The sequence below is a fragment of the Crocuta crocuta genome, unplaced genomic scaffold (genome assembly GCF_008692635.1).
Source record: "Crocuta crocuta isolate KB4526 unplaced genomic scaffold, BGI_CrCroc_1.0 scaffold170, whole genome shotgun sequence".
NCBI lineage: Eukaryota > Metazoa > Chordata > Mammalia > Carnivora > Hyaenidae > Crocuta > Crocuta crocuta.
Window position 1 is genome coordinate 5,334,413 of NW_027527853.1, and position 21,601 is coordinate 5,356,013.

At 43.5% G+C, this 21,601-nt stretch overlaps 1 protein-coding gene across 2 annotated transcripts in view; it reads left to right on the forward strand.

The window, feature by feature from the left end:
• The window catches only part of MYOF (myoferlin), a 160,390-nt gene that overhangs the window by 52,882 nt on the left and 85,907 nt on the right, over window positions 1–21,601 (forward strand). For both annotated transcript variants that reach the window (XM_077779775.1, XM_077779782.1), the window contains exons 6-15: window positions 10,586–10,752; window positions 11,379–11,507; window positions 13,593–13,655; window positions 13,741–13,791; window positions 15,173–15,203; window positions 15,929–16,044; window positions 16,701–16,827; window positions 18,134–18,237; window positions 19,553–19,621; window positions 19,723–19,766. In XM_077779775.1, the coding sequence (XP_077635901.1) occupies window positions 10,586–10,752; window positions 11,379–11,507; window positions 13,593–13,655; window positions 13,741–13,791; window positions 15,173–15,203; window positions 15,929–16,044; window positions 16,701–16,827; window positions 18,134–18,237; window positions 19,553–19,621; window positions 19,723–19,766 (901 nt within the window). The remainder of the gene's footprint in view (window positions 1–10,585; window positions 10,753–11,378; window positions 11,508–13,592; window positions 13,656–13,740; window positions 13,792–15,172; window positions 15,204–15,928; window positions 16,045–16,700; window positions 16,828–18,133; window positions 18,238–19,552; window positions 19,622–19,722; window positions 19,767–21,601) is intronic.

Genomic DNA, 21,601 nt, shown 5'->3' on the forward strand with positions numbered 1-21,601 from the left:
TCTGTGATGAGCTTGGAGCCTGCTTGGGTTTCTCTCTCGCTCCCGCTCCCGCTCCCTCTCCCCCCTGCCCCTACTCCGTCCTCCTTCTTTCTCTCTAACAAAACAAAAGAAAAAAATTTTAAGNAGCCCTGCGTTGGGCTCTGTGATGAGCTTGGAGCCTGCTTGGGTTTCTCTCTCTCTCTCCCGCTCCCGCTCCCGCTCCCTCTCCCCCCTGCCCCTACTCCATCCTCCTTCTTTCTCTCTAACAAAACAAAAGAAAAAAATTTTAAGGGTGACATTCTGAATGGTGGCTTCGTAATCCCACTGAAAGAATCTTTTCTTCAACATTTAAGAAAATCTTTCAATACCCTGGATTATTTGGATGTTTCAAGGGAAAATCTTTTTTGTCTTAATAAGACAATTCAGTTCAACTAAGCAAGATATAATTGAGTAGTCACTACAACTCTGTGCTAGGGAAGACACTAAGGGGGGGAAAGAACCCAACAACTTGTAGTCTTGGGGAAGATAAAACGAAGAGATATGAGGCAGAGAAATAATGGCAAGAGCCACACCTCCTGCCATCTTATACTTTAATAACCAAAACAGAACATCTGTCCCAGAATTTGTTTTTATTTCCCCTTCATTTTAGTTAACTCTTTAAAAATCTTTACCATTCCATGTAAAAGTAATGAGTCTGATTCCTCTGTTTATATAGATCTTTACAAATTTTAAAAAGATTTGAACTTACTGATCTTTTTTTGAGTACAGAAGCAATACCCACTTGTAAAAATGTAAACATTGCAGAAATATAAAGCACAGAAAGCGCACATCTTCCACACTGCCACCCTCCTGAGATAACCACTGTTCATGATTAGCAATATTGTTTTTAAAGATTACCAACCACATTGTGAGTCCTAAATAGAAAAATTTGAAATATTAATGATAGAATACAAAAGTGAAGATTTTCAGGAAAATTCACCCCTGGAAACTGAAGAAACTATTTATGACTACAGATCCCAGGAATTGGATATAGTAGGGGCATGAAAGTGTCTGTGTGTGTGTGTGTGTGTGTGTGTGTGTTTTCAAGATTTTGTTTTCTTTTAGAGCAATTTTAGGTTTACCACAATATTGAGAGGAAGATAACAGATTTCAGATACACACCCTGCCCCCACACATACATGGCCTTCCCCATCATCAATGTCACTCAACAGAATGATAACATTTTTTACGAAGGATGAACCTATGTGGACACGTCAGTCACTCAAAGCCCATAGTCTCCCTTAGAGTTCATTCTTGTTGGTGTATATTTGATGGATTTAGACAAGTGTATAATGACATATATTCATCATTATAATATCATACAGAGTATTTTCAGTGCCCTAAAATCCTCTGTGCTTTGCATATTCATCCCCCATCCAACCTTTGGTAACCCCTGATCTTTTTATTGTCTCCATAGTTTTGCCTTTTCTAGATTGTCCTTGAGCTAGAATCGTGTAGTATCTAAACTTTTCAGATTGGCTTCTTTCAGTTAGCAATATTCATTTATGATTCTCCATGTCCTTTCATGAGTTGATAGCTCACTTTTTTAACATTTTTTTAATGTCTATTTATTTTTGAGACCATGAGACAGAGCATGAGTGGGGGAGGGGCAGAGAGAGAGAGACAGAGGGAGACAGAGGGAGAGAGAGAATCTGAAGCAGGCTTCAGGCTCTGAGCAGTCGGCACGGAGCCCAACGCAGGGCTTGAACTCAGAAACTGCGAGATCATGACCTGAGCCAAAGTTGGACGCTTAACCAACTGAGCCACCCAGGTGCCCCGATAGCTCACTTCTTAAGGACCAAATAATATTCCATTGTCTGGATATACCATAGTTTATTTATCCATTCACCTTCTGAAGAACATCTTGGTTGCTTCCAAGTTTGGCAATATGAACAAAGCTCCTCTAAACATCCATGTGTGGGGTTTGTGTAGATGTATAATTTCAACTCCTTTGGGTTAGACACCAAAGAACATGAATGCATGAGAGCGTGTTTAGCTTTGCAAGAAGCTGCCAGTCTTACAAAGTGACTCTATCATTTTGCATTCCTACCAGCAGTGTATGAGAGTTCTGTTGCTCCACATCCTCACCAGCATTTGGTGTTGGCAGTGTCCTGGATTTTGACCATTTAAATAGGTGTGTAGTGGTATCTCATTGTTTTAGTTTGTATTTCCTGTTGACATAGGATTTGGAACATCTTTTCACAGTCTTATCTGCCATCTGTATCTTTGGTGAGCTGTCTGTTAAGGTCTTTGGCACATTTTTTAATCAAGTTTTTTCTTGTTGAGCTTTAAGAATTCTTGTTTATTTTGTGTATATAAAGGATAATAGTCCTTTATCAATTGTGTCTTTTACAAATACTTCCTGCCAGTCTGTGGCTTGTCTTCTCATTATCTTCACACTGTCCTTTGCAGAACAGAAATTTTTAATTTTAATGAAGTCCAGCTTATCAATTATTTCTTTTGTGGATTGTATATTTGGTGTTATAGCTAAGGGGTTTATTTTTAAGGAATGCTTTCCTGGAGCTCTTATATCAAGATGACAATGATTACAGACCCAGGAAACTGGTGGTTTCACTGAACGTGTGTAGTATCAAAGTTACTTCTTTCATTGACCCACCTCCAACACTGTTGCTGTGACAGAGGGGTGGGATGACCCATACTTAAGGCTTGACTTCCCGAAAACCTGTTACCTCCCCAACTTGATTCACCAGATGTCAGTTAGTTTGAATGGAGCCTACATTCTTGTAGCCAGAATGAACTATTTTTAAAACCTCACATCTATTTCTGAAGAGCCATCTGTCAAATTTGTGCTGTGTTCAACAACGGAAGTGCAAAAACTCATTCATCATTAGACATTGCCACTTCAAATTTATTTTATTCCACAAACCCCAAAGTCACTGTGCTTAAAATTCAGCCCAGTTTTGGGGCACCTGGGTGGCTCAGTCGGTTGAGCGCTGCACCTTCGGCTCAGGTCATGATCTCACAGTTCGTGTGTTTGAGCCCTGAGTCAGGCTTAGTGCTGACCGCTCGGAGCCTGGAGCCTGCTTCATATTCTGTGTGTCTCTCTCTGCCCCTTCCCTGCTTGTGCTCTCTCTCTCTGAAGAATAAATAAATATTTAAAAAATAAATTCAGTCCAGTTTATAAAGCTTTTACTGACACTGGAGGCACACACAGGTTTGATAAAGTCATGGTTTGCCACCAACGAGCTTGCATTTCAGAAGAAATGTAAGCTAGAAATATGAATAAGCATAGGTCAGAGCTGAATAAATTCCCCAACAGAGGACTAAGCAAATTATTACATGGGACATAATTTTCTTTTAGCGAAAGTACTTTTTCAGCTATCTGTTTCGACTGTGTATTCTTAGCACTAAGTCATGATTGCTCAATAAATGCTTGGTTGGTTGAGTGAATAAGTGAATGATGGATGGGCAATGGATATTGTTTAAATGTTTCTTTTCAAGAAGAGCATTTTGGACTAATACTAGTGAATAGACAAAAGGGACTAGTTCATTCAGAGATGTAGTCAAAGGGCAGTGTGTTCCCAAGGGCTGGGAATGCCAAGCTGAGACATTTGCTCTGGGACAGACCATGGGGATCCATGGAACATGTAGAAGGGACTGACTTGGCCAGAACAGAACTGGAAAATTATCAGTTTCCTAGAAGATTATTGGAGGCACTCTTTCCAGGATTGGCCTCTATCTGACTGTCCAGCAAACTGATTATATTAGGCCTATTTTTTCCCAAGTTATTTCAGAAAGCCAAAGTGATCATAATAAACAAGTGGTTCTGACATTTTAGACCCAGGAAAGATCAGCAAGGGAGATCTTTAATTGTGCAGCTTTCCATCACCTATTCCCAGAGAGTGTGATTTAGCTGGTCTGAAGGGGACCCCCTGCAGTCTGTATGGTTAATAGGAACTTCCAGAAGATCCTGATGAGAGCAGAATTGGAAGATCATGTTAAGAAATCCCAGAGTTGAACGTTTTACCTGGTAAGACTCAGCCAGAGCTCTTGGGGCAATGTTTCCTAGATTGGATCACAGCTCAGTTGATCCAAGGCAGATGCTGCCAAGATTTCCCTGCAAGCTTCTTTGTGCATTACTGTATGATTAGAGGTTCTTCCATGACACCTGTGCTCTGATCCATGTATTAGAACCATTCCAGAAAATTCTTAGTGCCATATAGTGCTATTTACCCAAGAATTGGGGTGGAGGGGTGAATTGCTTATGGTTGAGTGCAGATATGTATTTATGTAACTTCTCTCATATTAGAAACCCAGAAAAGTTATTATTCAACATCACAGCTAAATCAGCATGTTATCTCCAAAATGTTTTCATGTTTAAAGATGTCCTCTCTCTCATTCTGATTTGTACTTTTTAACTTACACTGATGATAGTATACCAGCCCTTTGTTCTGATTAGCAGTGACCTTTGACCCAAGGTAATTAAATTCTGCCTTAACCACTTAACAAAATTTATTCATTAGAAGCAAAATTAATATCATAGGCAGAGATTGGCATATTAGGACTCTAGAGAAACAGAGTTGCTGTGACCAAAAAAAAAAAAAAAAAGCATAAAATATTCCAGAAAGAACTCTCCATCAAGGAATGGAAGAGGAAATTAGATGGAATGGTGGCCCAGTTAGAGTGTTAGGTGGAAAGATGAGAGACGTGGAACAGCGTTTGGAAGCTTGCTGGCTGGGGGAGGGGGGTCTGTATTTCAAGCTAGGAGAAAGACCAGTGGTGACTGGGCAAGTGTCTCTCTTCTTCAGCCATTCCTAGGAGTTGCCTTTATTGGGAAGCTCTGTCAGGATGAGAGTGGTGGCAGGGAGAGGCTGGCTTGCAGATACGGTGACATCTGAGAGACTGATAGATCATTCTCTTATGCTCAGAAGGGGGAAGTGCTAGAGTAGGGTAGCACAGGAGCCCGGTGGAGGAAGAGAAATTGATCCCTGCTGGGGAAGGGGACAGTTGGGCATGCCAGAGGCAAACTTGACTGTATCCTAAGGTGCCCTAGGGGCTGCCAATTCTTCAGCACTGGATGGACATATAATAGACGCCATGTAGGGAAGTGTCACTATCACAAGTGATGACACACAGGGGCAGTTGGCAAAAATATTGCCACTGACCTTCCAGAAAGGGACCAACATTACATCTGAGGAATTATGAAGATGTGATTTGTTGAGTTGCTGGAGTTGCAACGGAGAGCCATTCCTACATGTTCATTGAAGTTCACTTATAACCAAGGGTATGTCACATAGAGGGTTCCTGACCCTCAGAAGGGACACAGGCCAGTGTTGGCTGCACTCAGAAGCTTGGTAGGATTTGACTGAGTGGCATGGTAATGGTTGGAGAGGCAGGATGGCATTCATATAAAGGAATTGTGAAGAGTTTGTCACCGCCAAAGTGACAGTTAAGGAAAGCAGAAAAATAGAGCAGTAACTATAGGGGGCGCTATGGAATTAAGGGAAGCTTTTTGGTGTCTGTTTTTATTGTGGGCAGTATTTCAGCACATTTATAATTTGATGGGAATGAGTCAGCTGAGAGGGAGAAGACTGATGAGCACATACAGAGGCAGAAGTTGCAGAAGCAAAATCCTGGGTAGGATGAGCAAAAAAATGGGTAGGGAGAGGAGGGGAGAGCTGTGCACATGTGGAAAGATTGACCTCAGGTTGGGAGCACAGACAGTTCAGTGATTATAGCAGGAGGGGAGGCTGACAGCAGTTGTGGGTAGGAAAGTTGACTTGGCATGGGACGATGAGGATATTCTCTTCTGATTGCCTGTTTTCTCCATGAAATAAGCAAGGTCATGAGCTGGCAGTGAGAAGGATAGAGAGAGTGTTAGAAGATTTCAAGGTGCAAGATAGCTGGGAGTTCAGAAAGGTAAAGTGATTTGACATTGTTGGGTAACCAGCAGCTTCTCAGACCAGGGTCAAGGAAAACTTTGAATAGATGACCATGGAGTCCTGCGCGTCCACATTGGGTGTGTGATCATGACATTAAAGTGGCAATAGTCTGGATGGTGAGTGTTCAGCCACATGCAGCTCCCTGAGTGAAGGCATGGAGCAAGGGGACATTGAATAAACCAGATGATCACAGTAAGTGAGAGAAGGGGTTGAGGGGCAGAGAGGAGAGATGGCAGTGTTAGACCACAGACTCCAGCTCAGATTAGGAGAAAAGGGTGTGAAAGCAGTTGGGGGATGGGAGGGGGTGAGGTAGATAGATTAGGGCTTCCCATATGGCTGCAGACTGTGGACTGGAGCAACAGATGGAACACACTGGAAAGATACAAAAGATGGCCTCTGGAGTGAGTTGAATAGTGTCCCCACCACCCAGTTCTTACACAGACCCTCAGAAGGTGACCTTATTTGGAAATGGGATCTTTGCAGGTGTAATTAGCTAAGATGAAACCGTGCCAGGGTAGGGCGGGCCCTAAATCCAGTGATGGGTATCCTTACAAAAAGAGATAATACACGGACACTCAGGGGAGAAAGCCATGTGATGACACAGGCAGAGGTTGGAAGGAATACAGCCACAATCCAAGGAATGCCAAAGATTGCCAGGAGCCACAGCTAATAAGAGGCAAGGAAGGATTTTCTCTAAAATTAATATCACAAAATGTCACAGGCAGAGAATGACATTCTAGGACTCTAGAAAAACTGGGTTACTAAGACACCTCCCCCCCACACACAAAAAAACCATAAAATATTCCAGAAAGGGCTCTTCATCAAGAAATCGAAGAGGATTAGATGGGATGGTGGCCCCGAGGGACCATGGTCCTGCCAACACTCTCCTTCTAGAGTCTGGAACTGTCAGAGAATACATTTCTGTTGTTTTCAGCCACTCAGTTTGTGGTTCTTTGTTACGACCGGCAAAAACAAGCAAGTAAATAGAACCAGCAACTTTCATTTGATCAGTGGTTCCCAACTCAGTGTTGCCCTCTGTGGTCATGAAGGGTCATCCTTTGTGGGTCCACTTGGCTGTGCGTCAGATGCGTGCTTGGGCCTCAGTGACAGGGTGTGCCCACACAACCGCTCACATCTGATAACGAAATAGCTTGCACAGAAGGGTGTGCTCAGCAGGCCCCCCTCACTGTTTGTGGAACACTTAAGGTGGTATTGTTTAACCCCATGCAACTTCCTGCCACCTAAAGGGGTGATTTCCTGCTCCAATATCCTTTTGCTCTAGGCAGAGATGCTGGGGCTGTAGCCATGACTTTGGCGGGTTTCCTCTGATGCATCCCTCAGCCTAGGGTCTGAAGAGCAGAGGTATTTCCTGGAAGAAACTGGCTCTTCATTGCCTGCTGTCTTTCTAAAGCATCCATTAAGAGTTTAATGAGGACTTGTACAGAGTGCAGCACAGCAGAGGGGGTACAACTTACCCCTGCTTCTCCTGCTTGCCGCCATACAAAACCACCAACCCCAAATGGAACAGTCCGCAGCAGGGAAGAAGGCTTGCTCAGGTCCAGGATGATGGAAGGGAGCTTGTCTTAGCTGTCAGAACATCCAGCCCACCACTGCCCAGTCCAGAACAGATTTGCAGCAGCGGGGCTTGACCTTCAGGGTTTCCCTGAGGCTAGAGCCAAGGTCGGAGGAGCGCCCTCTAGTGTTCAGGCACTCTTCCCTGAGAGCTGTGCTGCCCCTTGGCCAAATTGCTCTGGAAAGCAGGGGCCCGTGTCCCCTCATTCATTCTGCATTCACCAAGCCCCTGGCTAGGACGATGTGTGGTGCTGTCCAGAGACGGGGTATCTCACCTGGGGCTCGAGGGAACGAGGAGCTCACCTGGTGAAGAATGGGAGGGACATTCTGAGACCCTGGCTCCCAGTGATGGGGGGCAGGCAAGCCTTGCTTCTGAAGCCTCTTCAAGGATGGGTAAGATGAGACCCAGGTTACCTTGCAGAGAGCAAAGGTAGCCCTTCCCTGCCTTTGGTCTCTCTTGGGTATCCTGGTGTCCTCCTGACAGAGGTGCTGAGGAAGCAGGTAGACAGCAGCTCCTTCACCCACAGCCTGATTTTAGACCCAGTCTTAAGCCATTGAGGTAGGGTGAGCACTGGGTCCTCATTTCAGCCCAGCTCCCGATGACCTAACAGCCCGCTCAGCTTAGAGGACTTTAGTTGTCTTGTCTGCACACTGTGGGGAGGGGCACGTCTGACCCTCTAAGCCTAATGCTCTGTGGGGCTGTAACCCCAAAGTGTAGATCCAGAGGGCGTTAGGGCCCAGGAGCAGAGGGCTGAGGAACATTGGGGAAAATCACCCTTGGGGAGGAGGACATGGAAAGGGGCCCACACAGATCCTGGCAAGGTTCAGTCAGAGTGCCAGGAAGAGAGCGGCATGATTCAAAGAAGTATGTATGGGTGCCGTGCCCAAGGCCATGTTAGGTGGAATGTGAGGACTCAGAAAAGGGCCCTGAGCTTCGTGAGAAGAAGTCATGGTTGACATTCACAGACAGAAAGTGGCTGGATAGGCTGAGTGTGAATGAGGGGTGGTGAGGAGGAGGGTTCACCCTGGGCTGTGCTCTGAAGCAGTACGCGGTGGGTGGGAGGCTTTTGCTTCCGTGTGGGTGCCCCTCTTCACTCTGAACCTCCTTCCCCCATGCTGCCCACTGACTGATTCAGCCCTCATCCCATCTCATGACTGCTCTTTGGAAAGTGTTCTAGAGTTCTGTGCTCCTTCCAAAACTGATTGATCAACTAAAGTTAAAAAAAAAAGATGAATTTATAGAGTGTTGGCTTTTTGCCGGGCACTATGTTGAAGATTTGCACATATGTTAATTTTATCTTTACAATAACTCTGTGGTAAATACTATTATTTCTTCTTCCTTACGAATGAGAAAACTGAAACAAATTACAAAACTTACTCAGACTCACACAGCTGAAAATTGGGATTTGAACTTAAGCTATATGACTCCAGAGCCCAAGTTTCAAGAACTATGCTACACAGCAATCTGAATGAACTAATTCATACTATGATGTGAATGATGAACAGATGTGTCCACATGGAAGTTCAGTCTTTTGCATGATTTCACATTGTAGAGGAGGAGTTTCAAAATCCAAAGATAGGGAGTGCAAATGCTGGTATTTCTTGGGTCAAGTTAGTCTCCTAGGATCTCTTAAATTATACTGTGCAGGTTAGCAGGAGTTCATACTTTTAGTCTGTTAAGACAAGAAGAACTGAAATTTGTCAATGAGTTTAAAAGAGTCTGTGATTGGAGTGCTGAGGCACAGGGGCACATGTATCCCAATGTTCATAGCAGCACTCTCAACAATAGCCAAATCGTGGAAAGAGCCTAAGTGTCCATCAACGGACGAATGGATCAAGAAGATGTGGTATATTTATACAATAGAATACGACATGGCAATGAGAAAGAATGAAATCTGGCCATGTGTAGCAACATGGAAGGAACTTGAGGGCGTTAGGCTGAGCGAAGTAAGTCAGGCAGAGAAGGACGGATATCATATGTTTGCACGTGTACGTGTATTAGGAGAAACTTAATGGAGGACCATGCGGGAGAAGAAGGGGGAAAATAGTGGGGGAGAGGGAGGGAGGCAAACCATGAGAGACTCTTGAATGCTGAGAACAAACTGAGCGCTGATGGGGGAGGAGGAGAGGGGAAGGGGGGGGATGGGCATGGAGGAGGGCACTTAGGATGAGCACTGGGTGTATATGGAAACCAACTTGACAATAAACTATTTAAAAATTTTTTAAAAGTCTGATTAAAAGAAAGGGGAGAAATAGTAGGCAGAAGTTAGTGGGTTTTTTCTTTCTGTTTGTTTGATTTTTTAAGGAGAGAAAGGTCTGTGCCTATGCAAAGGCAGAGGGGAGGCCCCGTGGGGAAGGATCCTCTGGAGGTACTCAAGAGAGTGAGAGACACTTGGGGTGTTTCCAAGGAATCAGAAGGAAATACGCTCTTACTCTGTCAATTAGGAAGCAAGCCCCTCTTCTGCCCCATCCCACCCCTCTAGTATGAAGGGAAGTGTGGGGGATAATACGACAGATGTGTGTGGAAGTGACAGATGAGGTGGGCAAAGGGAGAGTGTGAGACCACCTTGGTTGGCTTGGCAAGAAAACTGGAGATCTGTTTCTTACCTGTCATGAGGGTGGAGAGGGCATTTGGGAACCAGCAGGCTCAAGCTGAGACAGTACAGAAATTTCAGGAGTAAATCTCTAGAGAAAAGACCAGCACTGGAGACGGTGGAGTTGAAGTCTCCTGGGCGAAGTTCCAGTTTTCCCTTGCATTTTCTCACTTCTGTGTCCTAACCACAGAAAGGCCCCTTGACCTCAGGCTGCGTTCCCAGATCAGAACCAGGTGATTGCTGCCTGGGTCCAACTGAGACTTCCCCTCTCACTCTTCCCTTGGTCTCTGGTGTTCTTTTGGCAACTCTGAATACGGCCCGAATAAGCACCCTGATGCATCATGAACCCATTTTCCTAAGAAACTGTCTGAGTCACAGCACATCCCAAATAAGTGTCATGAAAGGAGCAGCTCCTTCACCTCCCGCCTCAGGAAACCTGAGCTCAGACATTTACAGGATGAGGGCCATCTCTGACGGGATTCCTTTTTGGTGTTTTAGGAGAAGAGGAGGAAGATGGGGGTGATGAAGACAGATTGGACAATACAGTCAGGACCCCTGGGCCCAAGGGGGCAGGTGGGCTGGTGTCAGAGGCTCAGCTTGCCCGGAGGCTCACGAAGGGAAAGAAGAGCCGGCGGATGCTGTCTAACAAGCCCCAGGACTTCCAGGTAGGAAGGGCCAGCACACCCCACATGTTTGTTTTACCGCCATGGTGTCCGGCTTCTGGCAATCGCAGTGTTCCTGGGAAGGACCCATTGATGTAGGCAGCAGCTCAACTAGCAAAAAGGGACATCAGGGGACAAACCCAAGAAGAGCTGTCTGTCTCTGCATGCAGAGGCAGATGTGGTCAAGCCAGATGAGGCTTGTCAGAGAAAAAAAAAACTATGCCCTTCCTTCCCTTCGGTGGTAGGAGAGAAGAGAATCACAGTGTTGTATCTTTGTAGCTCTGGGCACCTCCTCAGCAGACAGCTGTTGAGTGAGTTAGTACATCCCAGGCTCAGGCAGACCAGGGAGGAGGCTGGGGTCTGAGCAGCGGCCTCTCCCCTGCCCTGCCCTTTCCCGGGCTGGCTCTGGACTATTTCAGTCCCACTACTGCTCTCAGTTTCTGGAACCCGGTTCCACCTGGGGAATGAGCATGGGGGGCCACCCCAGTCCATGGACGTCTGCGTTTTGCAAAGCTGCCGTGGCCTGGTTTCTGCGATCTTTACAGGCGGGCAAGCTGACTGGGAATCTGAGGATTCTCTGACACGACCCCAGGGAAGGATCAGTAACAACACCCCTTCTGTGCTTCCAGATCCGTGTCCGGGTGATTGAGGGCCGGCAGTTAAGTGGCAACAACATAAGGCCCGTGGTCAAAGTCCATGTCTGTGGTCAGACACACCGAACAAGAATCAAGAGAGGGAACAATCCATTTTTTGATGAGGTAATTGGGCATAATGCATGTTCCTGCTCCGTGAGTCTGTTCTACTCATATGTATCTTCCAGCATTCTCTCTCCTGTCCCATGTGGGAGGGAAACTCATGTACAAAGATCTGGTAAAGACAACGAAAATTTCGCACTAAACATTCTAAGGACCAGTGGGTCTTGAGACCTTATGTCCTGCTTCATCACTGGCTCTCATAGCTGCCGACGTCTTGCTGGCATTTTTACAACCACTTCCCATGGTGCCTCTCCTGACTGATCCTTGTGCCCCTTAGGACAGAGCCCATGAAGTCACCTGTATCTGCCTTTGCTCTTTCCAACCAGCAGGGTGTGTCTGAGGGATGAGCCCATGTCAGAGTCGTTTCTGTGATTGCTTTGTTACTTTTAAAAAAGCACGCCCAGTACATTTTCACAATTAAGACCAGTTGATGCTGGAGACCCATGAAAGAAAAAAATACCAAGTTTCAGTCACAGCTCTAAGGCCTTTTCACAGGGACAACAATGGCCGGCTTTTTAAAGATGTCAAAACCTACATGGCTAGAAAAATAATGTATGTTAAAGGAAAGCAGTTAGGAGCCAAAAGGGTTTTCTTGTCCCTCACACACTGAAAATAGAGTTCTTCTGTTGACCTTTTCTGGAACACTCCTCAAAAACACTGAATACCTTGATAGTCATCTCAGCACAAACTCCACCATCAGGGCTGTGAAGAGAAATGATAAGTTTGGGGAGTTTTCCAAGGCCAGCCTCGCTCTGAGGAGATTCATTTCTGAGATTCCTCAGGCGTGCGTCCCATGTCCTGTTCTGTGAGCCAGGCCTTTCCTTCCCCGTTCCCAGCAGCTTCCAGACCTAGCCCCAGCTCCAGCTTTCGTTCTTTTCCATACCCTGATGCGTAAAAGGATCCAGTTGCTTCTGGAGGCCCTACCTTCATTCACAGAAGACCTATCTTCTCGCTTGTCACTTCTCCTCCTCAGATAAACTGTAGACACCAGCATGCAGCTGAGTAGTGTCAAAGCAGACATGACACACGGGTGTGCACTGAGCACTTTGGGAAAGGGGGCTTCGGGAAAGAGGTTCACCGTGAAAAAGACCTCACTGCAGAGAAGGCAGGCCCTGGAGTGACTGGACACCGAAGGAGTAATGCATTCGTCATGCAGGATAAATATTTACTCGGCTACATTCTGAGGAGCCCAGCAAGAATCTCATGAATTTTTTTTGAGATGAGATCTCTGGGCAAAAGGGAAAGATCAAATACTTGAGGCTCCAAGCAGACCGATTCAGGAGTCAATAAAAGAATTTACTAAAAAATCCCTAGTTGACTTATATCGTCTTAACCAAGTGATTAAACTTGTATCCATGATTATGGGACAAACTGACACGTGTCCTGATGTGATACAATGGAAGTATCAACATCACCTGTGTCATTTCATGTCACATGGCCCATTTGAATCTAACAGTGAGGAAATATTCACACAATTCCAGAGTGTGGGATATTTTACAAGACAACTGATCTTGATAGAAAAAATAAACCACAAAAATAGGCAGAAGTATAGTTCTATATAAAAAGAAACTAAAGAGATACAACAACTAAATGTAAGGTATAAACCTTGAGTGGATTCTAGATTTTTTTTTAAAAAAAAGGCTAAAAAAGAACTTTTTTTCAGGATAACTGTAGAAATTATAGAAATTCAGGACAATTGTAGGGAATTCAACTCAACTTTCTAGGTCATGCAAACCCTACGTACCCATTTTACTGGGATTTTAACATGACATAACCTTAGAAGATCTTTATGTGAGCTAGTATGTTTCTGGCCCCAAAGGAACAATTCTGTTTGATCACATAAACACTATTGTTGTTATTTAACCCTTTTTCCTTTTCCAACATGCAAGGGTGAGTTTGCCAGGAAGCTCAAGAAGCCTAAGCTTCAGGGCCTTTCTGAAGGCCCTGCAATGTGTTCTCATGGTCACACCTACTTGGGGGCTATGTTTTATTATTTCTTAGGAGGGTCCCCAGATTATAGCATTAGATCACAATAAACCTGAGCCCACCCCTGGAAACCGTCAACATTTTTCTCTTCTGTTTTGACAGTTATTTTTCTACAATGTGCACATAACTCCCTCTGAACTGATGGATGAGATCATCAGCATCCGGGTAAGGGGGCTACGGACTAGGAAGGTGGTGCTCCCTAACTGACACATAAAGTCAGTATGTTGCTCATGGCTCTTCTTTCTTCCAGGTTTATAATTCCCATTCTCTGCGGGCAGATTGTCTGATGGGGGAATTTAAGGTGGGTGCCAACTGTCTGTTTTGTTCAACTTAGATGGGCACTCTCATAGTGAGGCATCAGGTTCCTGGCTACGTTATCAGGCTGTAATGTGAGGGGTTCATGCCGTGGTCTTTGCTGAGGGCTGGAATGCCAGCAGGACACAGATGCCACCGGGGCCAGAAACCAGTTGAGTGTCCTCTGTCCTGGGTCTAGTCAACTTCCAAGTACAATGCTTATGGTGCCTTAATGCACATGCCCGGATGCTGCCACATCAGGGCCCTCCCGGCACTCCAGCTGTGGATGGAAGCCAGCGTGGTGCTGCAGAGGGAGGGTGCTTGGTGATGGCAAGAAACTCATCACCCAGCTCCACTTACTAGCTGCCCCAGAGCTCCATCTGCAAAGCCAATTGTTGTAAATCTGAAATATGAAAGGCAAACCAAACCAGGAAAGAGAATCAGGGGTGCTTTTCCAAGTAACTCATCTTGGAATTAAAGACAAACACTTGGTGGATGCTTCCCAGCAATTCTGTGTCAAATGGGCTTCCTCTCAAAGGAAGGAGCTACCAGTCAGTAGAGGTCCTAGAGAGTGATCTGGATCAGGCATGAATGCATTCTTACCCTGTCTGCCACCAACTAGCCACATGCCAACTGATCCTTAGTTTCCTCTGTAAAATGGAGTCATTGTGACGACTCAGTGAGATAGAATATACAAAACATCTAGTACAGTGCTTGGCACATTGAAGTGCCCAATTGATGGTTATATTATTACTAGCATTAGCGTTAGCCAGAGGAGATGAGGAATACTGGATAGGAAATTGGGCCAGGTGACTTCTCATAGAGTAACCAAAGTGCAGATGTGCCCAGGACTGAGGGATTTCACAGAATGTGAGACTTTCTGTGCTTGGTGAAAAGTTCCAAGCAAACCAGGACACACTGGTTATCCTACTTCTATGGTGCCTTACGGTAGCTAACTAAGACTAGTTAGTTCATTCATTCAAAATGATTGATTGAGGGTCAGGCAAGGCATTGGAGATACAGAGAGGGTTTGATGGAAATGTTGTTCTCAAAGAAATTGAAGTCTTGTCAGGAGTCTTATATTTAAATATAATAATGGGGCGCCTAGGTGGCTTAGTCAGATAGTCATCCAACTTCAGCTGAAGTCATGATCTCATGGTTTGTGAGTTGGAGCCCCACATTGGCCTCTGTGCTGACAGCTCAGAGCCTGGAGCCTGATTCAGATCCCGTGTCTTCCTCTCTCTCTATCTCCCCCTCCCCTGCTCACTTGCTCTCTCTCTGTCTCTCTAAAATAAACATTAAAAAAATTGTAATATGATAATGCTAGTTTCTTTGAAGTGACTAAACTGATTTTAAAGTCTGAGCTATTTTAAATTATTTTTTCCCAGATTGATGTTGGATTCATTTATGATGAACCTGGTAAGTAATATTCTTTCTCACCATAAACTTGAAGATTCTGGGAATCAAGAAAATCTGAGGGATCAAAAAAGGAATAATAGGGGCGCCTGGGTGGCTTATTCGGTTAAGTGTCCGACTTTTGCTTAGGTCATGATCTCGTGGTTCATGGGTTTGAGCCCCACGTCGGGTTCTGTGCTGACAGCCAGCTCAGAGCCTGGAGACTATTTCAGAGTCTGTATCTCCCTCTCTCTCTGACCCTCCCCTGCTCACACTGTTTCTCTCTCTCTCTCCTAGAAATAAATAAAAATATAAAAAAAATGTTTAAGAAAAAAGGAATAACAAAATTTTCCCCCTTTGATTGAAGAGGGAGAAGTATACTTAGCAGGAATGAATAATAGCTTAAAATGGATGTCTTTTTTTAATCTAATGATATTATCCTAACATTCACAAGTAGGTAATTTCTCTATTTAGTGACAGTATTTTGATCTTATCAAAATCAAATTATAAAAACAGTTAATAGAGCTTAGAGAGTCTTGTTTGAGTCACACCAGGGCAGGATCAGGGTTGACCAGGTTAGGGGCTGGTCAGTGCAAAGCAGAGGACATTAATATAGAGGCTCAACTGGCAAATTTGGTGTCATCATGATATTTCAGAACAAACGATTGTTTATCTCATAGCAGATGAAATCACAGACCTGTCAGCTTATCTGTAGTGTGTCCCTGTCCTTTTAATCTTTCTTATTTTAGGTCATGCTATCATGAGAAAATGGCTTCTTCTCAATGACCCCGAAGATGCCAGCTCAGGAGCTAAAGGTTACATGAAAGTCAGCATGTTTATCCTGGGAACCGGAGACGAGCCTCCTGTGAGCCCTTACATTCTATACCTTTTACATGTTTTCACTAAAAAGGGGGGACCAAGAGTTAAGCAAGTGGGCGTCAGTAGTTGTGAAATGCAGTACAACTTCCAATCAATACCCCAACCTTCCAGTTCCTCTTATTTTTTGGAAGCTCTTCTTTTCTTCACAGTAGAAATATTATTCTAGCTCACTTGGACTCCTCCCTGGTGTCCAGGAGTAGGTTTTTCATTTAGTAAAGATATGTGTGTTTTCAAGAGTTCCTTGTATCATTTGACCTATAGAGTACGGCTCACTTGCAAAACCAGGCATTGCTACCTAAAGGGACAGTTGTCATTCTAGGAAACTGGACAGCAAACCAGAGGATAGCAAGTACCCAAGAGAAACTGGCAAAACTTCAGGAACTGTCTCTTTTTCTCCTATTTAGTGCTCATAAAATTACAAAAGGTCATGTTATTTTCTTGTGGAGTATTGATTGAAGAAACGTATGAGCTTTGATTATGAAGACCAGTTTTGATGTGAATTGGTGGCTGAACTCTTAAGCCCGAAGCACAAGAATCCTACTGGAAACAGTTCCAATTGGTTTCATTTTACAGGCATTGATTTGGCTCCTTCCAAGTGGTGCTTTTCTATGTGTATCATTTGTAATCATGTTCTCCCAATAGGCAGAGAAACGAGATCGTGATAACGACAGTGATGATGTGGAGAGTAATTTGCTACTCCCTGCTGGCATCGCCCTCCGGTGGGTGACCTTCTTGCTGAAAATCTACCGAGCAGAGGACATCCCCCAGAGTATGTATGGATTCAGTCCTTCCCCAGCATGGCCAGTCATCTGCATGATCACATGTGCAAATATCATGCTCTGAACAGTGATTGGTGCTACCCATCATAGGCTTTTCTTTGCGAAGGCCTTCATGGACTTCTTTCCATTCATTCTGACACCACTGAAAGCCCCCTGAGCAGGCTTATGGGGAAGCCAGTTGGTCACTGATCCTTGCTTCTTATTGAGTGTTTGGCCCATTCTGTTCCATCTCTTCCCTCTTGAGTGTTCTCCATCTTCTTGTTTTTCTAGAAGATACAAAAGAGTGGCCAGCAGTCAGCACTTCCAACTCCTTTCATCACAGGGGAAAATATGAAATTTTTGAAACAAATATTTTGTTATTGGATTATTAAAAATAGCTGAGCAAAAACATGGTTAAGTGCCAATAACTAGAAATCTGGCAATATTGCGTTGTGAGGTGTGTATAACGAGATTGGATGCAATTAAGAGAATCACTTAGAGTGATTTTACTCATAGAGACTAGTGCAGCCACTCCTCTGTCACTGTCAAGGACTGAGCAGCCTTCTGCATTGTCCAGCCTGTCTGCCTCCTGCTGGGCCCTGGGACATGGGATCCCTCTCCAAGTCCCCAGGAGATAGCACTCCGTGTACAGGCCATGGATCTCTTTAGGATTTGCTACTTTCCCTGGGAACCTGCCCCCTCTCTTTTTTAATGTCCTATAAGGATTCTCTCATCTCTCCTCAGAAATATCTTAAATGAAGTAAATAAATTAAACCTTACATTATACTGCTTACATGGAACTATTTAATTGGTATCCATTCACTTCTAAGTTTGTTAAAACAGATATGCTGTTTATAGTTGCTTCAATGTGTTATTTATGATAATGGTATTTGTGATTATGCCAACGTTCCTTGGATTTCTCTGAAAAAGTCAGACTACGCTTATTTTGACCTAAAACACGTTTCCAAGTTGAAACCAGGCTGAGTTTTTTAATTGCCTCTGACCCTATGTGGACGGACTGTCTTTATTCTACTTTTTTTCCTCAATGGAGGCTGATTTTCAACATAATAACTTGTTGGTTTATTTTCCAAGGTGCTCTTGTCCTTTTTTTGAAGTTTGTAGGAGAACACATTTTTTTTCCTCTTGGCTAAGACAAAGTTTCTGCAATACAGTGCTCCTACTGCCGGTCACTTTTGAGAACAATTCTTGTTGCAACTGTCTTCATATATAGGAAAACAGTTTTAATTTTGCTGAGTGACTTGTATTCTTTTAAGAAAATCAAATTTAATTTCTGCTGTGTGACATGTTGCTTTCTAGTGGATGATGCCTTCTCACAGACGGTAAAGGAAATATTTGGAGGCAATGCAGATAAAAAAAACCTAGTGGATCCTTTTGTAGAAGTTTCCTTTGCTGGGAAAAAGGTTTGTATGTGATCTAAATGCAGATGCCTCTAGGAATAAATATTTAAACCACCGTGCTTTCCTTGGAGTGAATTCCTGTTTATTCTTTGTTAAAGTAGCCATCCCATGATGATCTGAGAAGTGTGCAGGAACACAGATTATCTGACTGCCAGACTTCTCCACAGGTTTATTTTGGAGTGGAAAGTTTGCAGGACTCAAATTAGAAAACCCAGTCTTTTGAAAGAATAGAATGTGAAAGCTATCGCTGATTTGGATTACTTCTCAGGCCTAAGTATTGTCTTTGTCTAAGGCCAGCTCCCTTGCTGACAACAACCATCCTCAGTAAATGTTAAGGATAGCCCCCCAAAGCCCAGCTGCCTGCTCCCTGCATGCTTCTCACTCCCCAAGTGCCTGTGAGCCTCCGGTACTGGAGAGCAGGCAGGGGAGCCCCATCCCAGCCCCCTGGGAAGAGCCGTGAAACTTGGTAGAGGCACATACAGAACCACCACTTTCCCCTACAAAGATGGTCAAAGATGGGAGAGTGGGATTCTGTAGTAGAATAACAATGTATCATGGATGGTTGTAGGCACAAAGAACTAACGTCTTCTGTACAGTTGAACCATTTACTGACGAAAGCGAGATTTGGCCAAACACATACACATGCACCACGTGTTGCTTTCTAGGAGAAGTAGTGGAGGGGGGCAGGAGGCGGTGGGAAAGCCCTCTGTTCTGGAGCAAGATTTACATTCAAACTTGAACCCACTCCAGAGGCAATTAAGGCAAATTCCTTTAGCTCTCAGTCTCAATTTCCTGAGCTATAAATCAAGATGATAATAATCTCATAGGATTGTTCAAAGTGTTAATTAACTAGAGAAGTAATTATTGTGAGCCTACTAAATAAGAAAACTGTCCCATGTGTTGGGGATAGAGAATTCAGCTCTCATGGAACCTCCCTTGTAGCAAAAGGAACAGTAATAAATAAGCAAACAAGTATTTGAATCATTTCAGATAGTGCCATGTACTATGCAGAAAACAGAGCAGAGGACAAGAAGTGACTGGTGCCAGGCATTGATGGGGGAGGGGTGTTTCACTAATCCAATGTTGGAAATCTGGCGATTGAAAACTAACTTTTAGTGGATAGAAGAAGCAAAGATTAATATTAAACTGATGTTACATTTTACCTAATAGTTAGAAGAGAAGTAAACTTTAACCAGGCTACTAAGTATGGAACTGGCTAAGTAAACTGCTAGAGTCATAATCTAGTATATATACATTGTGAACTTAACAGAAATTAGAATCTTGGAATACCTACTGTTTTGTTTTGACAATTTTACAGGTTTGCACAAATATAATTGAGAAAAATGCAAACCCTGAATGGAATCAAGTCGTTAATCTTCAGATCAAGGTTTGATGTTTTTTTTTCTTTCAGAAAAAGTAAGACTACTTACTTTAGTAGTTACTGAATAAGCTGAGAAACAACTATTTTGTTCTATTTCTTTTTAACAGTTTCCTTCGATGTGTGAAAAAATAAAGCTAACAGTCTATGACTGGTGAGTAAAAAACAAATTTGTGTCTAATTCAGAATTAAACAATCAAACACTTGGATATTGCAGAACATTACTCAAGATGGTCTAACTCTTACTTTTCAGTCTGTTTCTTTTTCTTCCAGAGGGAGGTGATAAAGTGCTCCTGAGATTAGGTGTTTTCTTTGAAAAAAAAAAAAAATTAATAATGGTATTGCTGCAGAAAAGCTTTGTGTATCTTGGTTCCATTGGCTTATAAGCAAAAGAAGGGAAAAATGATCTGAAAATGCCCCAAAATAAGAAATCAAGGATTTAAATACCATTTAGGGTATACAAAATAGACTTCAGAAATGGAGTGAACCATTCCTTGAGAAGAATCACTAAAACATTCCAATAGCTATTCTCTGTTATTGTTGGAAAGGAAAATGGGTGGGGCACCTGGGTGGCTCAGTCAGTTAAGCATATGACTTTGGCTCAGGTCATGATCTCACAGTTCATGGGTTTGAGCCCTGTGTCGGGTTCTGTGCTGACAGCTAGCTCAGAGCCTGGAGCCTGTTTCAGATTCTGTATCTCCCTCTTTTTCTGACCCTCCCCTGTTTGTGCTCGCTCGCTCTCTCTCACTCTGTCTCTCTCAGAAATAAATAAAACATTAAAAAAATTTTTTTTAAAAAGGAGAATGGGCAAAGGTACCTATCTGATTGAATGCAAAGAAAATTCCCTGAGAAGCTCTGATGGAATTTTAACTAGACCACCCTCCTAATGGGGATTGGCCATATTAAGGCCATTCTTGTGTATGTTCTAGCTGGATGAGGCATTCAGTTGGCAGTCTTTAACTCCTTGAGATTGAAAATAGCAGATACCATCATCCTCGTCATCAGCGTTGACACTGGTGTTAGCTACCATTTTTTTGAGTACTTTAAGTGCTGTGCCATGTGACTTAAATGCAGTATCCCATTTTTTAGAGTAAACTTATAAATTAGAGACTAGTATTAGTTCATTTTACAGATGAAGATATTAAGGCTCAGAGAGGTCAGGCAACTTGCTCACAGTCACTCAGATATTTAGAGACTGAGTTGGGCCCTTACCCTGTCTGGCTATCCCCATAGTTTTCCTTTGACAGAATGTATTTGGCTTCTACATTATTAGCACCCTCTTGGTACTATGGCCACAGGGAACTTTGGGAGGAGGTCAGTAAGTTTCATTTTGTTTGATGGCCACATCACACTTTATTGAGGGTCATGGAGGGGTCATGAAGACAAAAAACAAAGAAAACAAAACAAAAACCTTCCAGTGAGTGTAAACTTGATTTAAGCACTTGAGACCCTCAGGCAACATTCTGAATGTGTTCCATGGGCCTCCAGAACCCTCAGGGATGTGGATGTAGACCTATATAGACTTCAGGTGACTACTTCGGCTTACTTGCTTTGCAGCGGGTGGTTGTGGATTGAGCCATCCCACAGTTGTCTCTGGTCACTGCAAATGTGGTTACTTTCTGACCTGACCCACACTCTCCAAGCCAATAGTGTAGATTAGGATGCAGAGAGAGGCCCTGTTTAACTAAGGAATCCTTGGACCCAAATCTTAGATAACATACTCTGTGGAGTAGTTGCACAACTGAGGGGAAGCTAAGAGTTCTTTAAATGTAGTCTAGATCTTTTTGGATGAACAGAAAAGATTCAAGAACTATGCATGTGACTTAATCTCCTTAATACTTTTTCTCATGAAAACTGTTTCATTAGTCACATTTTGTAATCTAATATTAGTATACTACATAATGTATAGTATTATATGTAACGTAGACTATTACTATAATATAGTGTAATAATACTACAGTGTAGTATAATCTTTCTCCCAAATACTGA